This window comes from Helianthus annuus, chromosome 6 (genome assembly GCF_002127325.2).
Source record: "Helianthus annuus cultivar XRQ/B chromosome 6, HanXRQr2.0-SUNRISE, whole genome shotgun sequence".
Lineage (NCBI taxonomy): Eukaryota > Viridiplantae > Streptophyta > Magnoliopsida > Asterales > Asteraceae > Helianthus > Helianthus annuus.
In genome coordinates, this window is record NC_035438.2 from 19099233 (window position 1) to 19105841 (window position 6609).

At 39.7% G+C, this 6609-nt stretch overlaps 1 protein-coding gene across 1 annotated transcript; it reads right to left on the reverse strand.

The window, feature by feature from the left end:
- Window positions 1-1512, reverse strand: LOC118479509. The gene has a single exon (XM_035974059.1). It carries the CDS (start codon window positions 1510-1512, stop codon window positions 1-3), a length of 1512 nt encoding a protein of 503 aa, XP_035829952.1.
- Window positions 1513-6609: the final 5097 nt, after the last annotated feature.

Sequence of the window (6609 nt, forward strand, 5' to 3'; positions counted from 1 at the left end):
CTAAACGGGGAATGGGAAACCTATACTTGATCGTAATTTTGTTAACGGCTCGGCTATCAATACACATTCTATAGGCGCCATTCGTTTAGGAACGAGTAGAGCCGGCACCGCACACGGGCTCATACTTTCGCGAATAAGACCCTTGTCAAGGAGCTCGGTAACCTGTCGATGTAGTTCTGCATATTCGGTTGGATTCATTCGGTAGGCTGGTTTATTTGGGATGGTTGCACCTGGCATGAAGTCGATGCAATGTTGAATTTCTCGTACAAGGGGAAGGCCAGGAGGAATTTCAGTGGGAAAGACATCCTTGAAGTCGGTCAGGAGTGGTTGTACTTCAAGTGGGGGTTCATCAGTTGTGGGGTTGGTCTCGGTGATGAGTAGGGCTAAGGTGAATGGAGGTTTAGCAGTTCGTGTAAAATCCAGGAACGCTGATTTGGTAAGGACCAGGGCTTCGGTTCCGGTGTCACGTATATCCAGTGGAACAAGTTGGACATTAACCCCTTCTTTCTTAAAACTGTATGTATTGAGGAACCCGTCGTGTTTGGTGCGCCTATCATACTGCCACGGTCGCCCCAACAAGATGTGACATGCATCCATCGGAACGACTTCACACCACACCTCATCCGAATAACGGGTCCCGATGCTAAACTGAACAAGGCACCTGTGTTTAACCTTCACGACGTTACCTTTTTTTAGCCACGTTAGCTGGTAAGGGTCGGGGTGGTCTTCGACTTTAAGGCCTAACTTTTCAACCATAACTGTGGCCACCATATTCTCGCAGCTGCCCCCATCGATTATAATGGTACATACCTTGCCTTTTACCGTGCAGCGAGTTCGAAAAATGTTGTTGCGGAGCCAGAGGTTATCTTTGACTTCATGATTCGGATTAGTGCTGAGAACCCGTTGAGCTATAAGAGTTTCACCCTTGTCCGGATACACCACTTCAGTTTCAACCTCTTCAGGTTGGTCTTCTTCCGTATCATAAACAGGCAGGGTTTCATCCGTGAGGGTAATGAGCTGAGTATTCGAGCACTCCCGAGCAAAGTGACCCAGCCCGCCACACTTGAAACAACGGGGCGGTGTACGAGCGGTAACGGTGGGTGTCTTGGAAGATGTTGCTCCCTCGCTTTTGCTTGCATTGAATCTGCTTCCAGTAGGTGTCCCCGAAACCGCTTTAAGGCTGTCGGCTTTGATTGGGCTCGACCGGGGTAACGTGGGTTTGGCTTTAGCTTTCAATTGTTTCTCCACCTTTAGAGCTAGTTGGCACACATCAGTAAAAGACCAATAGGGCTGCAGTTGTACAACGGCGGCGATCTCGGGTCGTAAAGCCCCAAAGAAACGAGCAATAATTTGTTCCTCCTCCTCTTCAACAGCACATCTCATCCGTAATCTGTCAAACTCACAGATCAATTCCTCAACGGTAGTCGACCGTTGGGAGATGTTATGATATTCTAAAAATGCCTCCTGGCGAAAATTAGGTGGAAGAAACTTCTCACGAAGGAGTTTTTTCATCTTGTCCCATGTTTTAACTTTAGAACGTCCCTCTTGAACCCTTTTTTTTTAACATGCTCCCACCACAAAGACGCGTAATTTCGAAGTTTAATTGCTACGAGTTTTACCTTGTATTTATCAGGAATGTCGCGTAGGTCGAAGATGCGTTCGACGGTTTGAAGCCAATCAATAAACACATCAGGTTCAGCCCTTCCATCGAACTCTGGTACATCAATTTTGACTCCCAAGTTCCTGAATGGATCAGCTCTTGGTTCTCTTCTTGCAAAAGGATTCCACCTATCATCATAGTCAAACGGGTTGTTCTGAACGACTCCGTCATCCCAGTTGATGGAGTCGGTCTCGGTTTCGTCATCGGAACAGACCCCTCGCTGCAGTTCAAGGTCCCGGACTCTTTGCTGCAGACGTGCGATCTCTTCAACATCACGTGGATCCCGCCGATAATCCTCGTTGCCTCGATCGGCGTTTCTACGGGGATGTCGGTTCATGCGTGCTCCACGGTCTCCCATAATTGGATCTTGCTGAGCTTTGATGCCACGTGATGCAGTTCTCCTTAACTCCCAGTCGGATCAAACACAAACAAGAAACGAAAAGCTGGAATTTTTATTCACAAAATTCAAACATCAACTGAGTTCCAAACAATGAAAAGAAACACCATAAATATAACTTCCTAAGCCACCAACGTAGGAGGTAAACTAGGAGAAAATGCAGGAACAATAAGAGATAACTTCTAATTCAAATAAAGAAAAATAATAGATAAAAATTAACTAGATTCCAGTTGCTAACTTTATCCCCATCGCACAGCCTAAGCTGTTGGGCTTTGGCTTAAGCCTGACAAGCCAATTGGGCCTGAATTTGGGTCGCCTGGATCAAGGGGCCCAATGGCATCAGTTATATTAACTCGTATAAATATATAATGTTTCGTTGATTGTTGAATTTTTAAAAGTATATCGACACTTAGGTTGTCGGGATGGTCCAAAAACAGAGGAAACTCTGCCCGTTTTTCGTAAAATTTCGTAAAACGAAACCTATCAACAACGATTAGTTTTTTTTTTATAAAATAGTTATAAATGTATTATCATTTATATTTTTGACAACTTTTTGACAATACTCTTGATAGACTTGATTTAAATTTTTTTACGTAAACTATATAAAATATATATGCATATATACCTAATTATGTCAACTAGTTATACTCGAAATTCAAATTCAAATCCTCTGTCGTAATTTTTGCTTACTTTTACGCCATCGTTTGCCCATATAGGGTGACCTCGATGTTTCGTCCTCCTAATCTCGTACGCTCGTCAACACTTGGATAATCGGAAGACTAGGCAATTGCGTGAGTATACTCGATCCCTTTTTCCCCTTTACACTTTGGGATGCAACATGTATACCTATTCAAAACAACTTTTATGCTTAAACAAAACATACTCTATCTATGAACGTGACATGAAACTATTGTGAATATTTACTATGCTTGTATGCTCTATGAACGATTTGGAACGTTATATGCTCATTAACTTTGCTAGCCCACCTTAACAATTATAGCGCTATAGGATTTACGCACCGCCCGTTAAACTTGGGGTATTGCTAAGTTAAACATTTACCATCCCGCTATCAATTGGGATTAGGCTATTTTATGCGTTGGATTCTTGGGTTTGATCATAGTGTACGCCAAAATTGCATACTAGTAATTCACATATTATGAATCATGTTGGATTTGAGCCTTTTATACTATTATGCTATGTAAACAAACTTGTATACTCGCTCATTGCCTTTGCATTGAAACTCTATTTTAATACATGTTGCAGGTTGGTTAATGAAGTATGGATGATTGGTGAAACAAGTTTAGGGTGGACTAGATACACATCTTTAATCTATCTATCTTTTGATGTTATGTTGAAATTTGGGCAATGTTGTATTTCCATTTTATATGTTGTATGACAATTCGGTATTGCAATGAAATTTGAATTTAATTAAATATTGTCACATAGTGTTATGATGTCTCTTGCAATCTATACACACTTCGTCTCATCTCGATGTTTCCGCCATCGGTTGGGGTGTGACAGTACGTTTCATACTCCAAACTGGTTGGCAAAAAAACAAAACGGACTGTAAATTTTGTGTTGTACAATTATTATACTTTACTTGGGACTTGGTTATATTAGCCTACACTATACACAATATTGAGATTTGCTTAACAATACAATACTATGAGTCGAGTTATTAAGTTTTAACTGTCGGAATGTGATTGTATTTTATGCATTTTTTTAATTATAAAGCCCAATAGTCCAAAACCGTGAAGCCAAATCAAATCCAGTTGGTAGCGGTTTAGTTTGGTTGGTTCGGTTCTAATTTTAAATACTAGTTTACATTTATTACGATTTGACTCAGAGATAATCAAGACAAGGGGCGGCAAGTCTTGGCACGACCCGAACCCGACACGAAAAAAACAGGTATGGGGCGACTAACACCTCCACCTCCACCACCGCCTTCCACCACCACCTGCCACACACCACTTAGCAAAGGAATTGTTAGGGGCAAGGTATCTGTTGCCTTGGCCTTGGGGTTTCCACTTCCACCAATGGCATACATCTCCTAATGGGTGTAGTCATTGTTCACCACATGGAAATGTCCATGTCTGCGTCTGAAAATTAATACATAAAACTTGAGTCTTACATATGTAAAAATCATTTTAAACTTTGAAATTCTTCAGAAACAAACCCAAAACACCCGATCAGCCTCCCTTCCACCATCGAACAAACTGGCCACGGCGGCGCTACCGCCCTCCGGGAAGCAAATCCTCTCACTTTGTCGCTCATTCCTCCGATCATCCCGTCAATTCACCGATTACAACATTTGAGAGTATATAAAGCGCCGTACAATCGACGCATTTTGCCACAAAAAAGCCCTAACAAACCCTAACTCCGTTGCCGTCACCTTCGCCGACGGCAATTATCAACTTCAGGTTGCCAAACGGCAAGCCCTGGTGTACCATATGTACTCGCCGGAAGTCAAAAAAGCATCCATGGAGATTAAGTATTGATTGGTGTTTGTTTATGTTGTTAGGGTTTTATAATGGTTTATACATAGAGAGTGAATACTGTGGTTTAGGATGGTTGATACAATGGTGTGTGGCCGGCTGAAGGGCAGTGGTGGGGGTGGGGGTGGGGGTGGAGGTGGAGGTGGTTGTAGTTGGTGGTGTGTGATATAGAGAGAGAGAGCCAGTAATTTTAATATTTATAATTTATTTTTATTTCTTACATAATTAGTCCTTGAATAATAAATTATTTACTCAACAGTCCATAGGGAGGTAAAATGACAAGAATAACCTCATGTGCAAGGCACATGACCATATTTAACAAAAAAATCTGACTGGGTTAGGGCTAAAGGACATAACGTGCAAGATTTTGAAACATTAAAGACAAAACTCGTCAAATTTAAAGGCAAAGGACACCGCCTGTAATTTGGTACAAACATAAAGGACAAAACATTTACTCTATAATAATTTTAATTTTAACACATTGTATTATTTATTTATCACATTCGTGACTCATACTTATCATTAAACATGTTATCGATAACTCGCTTAAAACTGAACAACTCGTTTATAAATCGGCAACTTATATCACTCATTTAAAAATATGGGTTAAACGGGTCGGGTTCGGGTTGACCCGAATTAATATGAGCCAGGTTAGGATTGGAATCTTTGACCCGAATAATAATATGGGTCCCGGTTCGGGTTGAACATTTAAACCCGCCAACCCATCAACCCAACACAATTGCCACCCCTAATCAAAACATGGTCAAAACTCAAACCGTATCTTTAGCAACCTTGGTCTCAGAAGGGGACACTGACAGAGTGACAGTGACAGGGGCGAATCGGGCCTAGTCATAAACCCAAACACCAAAGACGGACCCAAGAGGTTCAGTACGGAACCATAATGGGCCAAACACATAATTCTTTCTGTTTGTCAGGAAGACAGGAATCAGTCTTAGGCCCACTACACACGGCTACCATCCAAAATCATTATTAGTTTGATGTTAAATACTATTTTTAGCAAAACAGTTTTAATAGATTTTGGAAAAATATTAGTTAGATGTCAAATACTATTTTTAGCAAAACTGTTTTAGTAGATTTTGAAAAAAAAAAATTATATATACTAGGAGAGGTTTATTGGGTACCATAAAAAAATAGGAAATGGAGAAACCACTCATTAATATGTAAAAAAACTCAATAAAATTCATTTTTACAGAGAAAAAAAATCATTTTTAAAAGTTTTTGCTTACAAAACACATGTCGAAGCCATTTATATTTATATTTTATAAAAAAGAAACACTTTTTTTCTAAAATGTTTTTGCACTTATGTCTTTATAGGAAAAGGCTCCAAAAAAGATTTGGTAAAAAATAATTTTTAAGAGTTTTTTTTAACATGTTTTATCAATTATTTACCGGTTCCCAATAAACTCACCTATATATATGCGTGCGCGCGTGCATATAATAAACAAGTGACATTTATGTAAATAGTACTTACGACATATATGTACCTTGTTTGTTACATGTACGTATTTTTTTGGCTACATAATTTCTTTTATAAGCTTTTAAAATTTCCGTAAAGATTATTAACATGTAAGGCATATTAGTGAAAACATTAAATCTTGGTTTATGAGTTTTCTTCATGTTTTCACAACTCATGTGGGTTTTCAAATTATCTTTATCATATACACACACATATAGGGGAAATGGAACATGTGCTTGTTACACATCTAAGGTTATATGCAAACCCATCCAAAACTAAATAGTTTTGATTAAAAAAAATCCCTAAAAGGAAAAACAAAAAATCAAGCCCCTACTTTGCGTTTGTTCTATCCATCATCGCCCATCCCAGAAGTTCCTTTTAAATACGACGTTCTTACTCACATGAGATAGCAAGGCGTATACTGAATTGAAGGAATTTCACAATTTTCTTTGTATGTATATTTTGCATGTCCTAAGTTGCGTTCGAGCGTCACCTACACATCAGCAATACCTTCTTCCTCTTCACCTGTAAATAAGGTGAAGAACCCTCTTCAAGTTGTCACACCCCCAAAATACCACAT

Excerpts from the sequence above, each read along its gene's own strand:
- LOC118479509 (XM_035974059.1), bottom strand. The coding sequence starts at position 1,512 with ATGAAAAAACTCCTTCGTGAGAAGTTTCTTCCACCTAATTTTCGCCAG.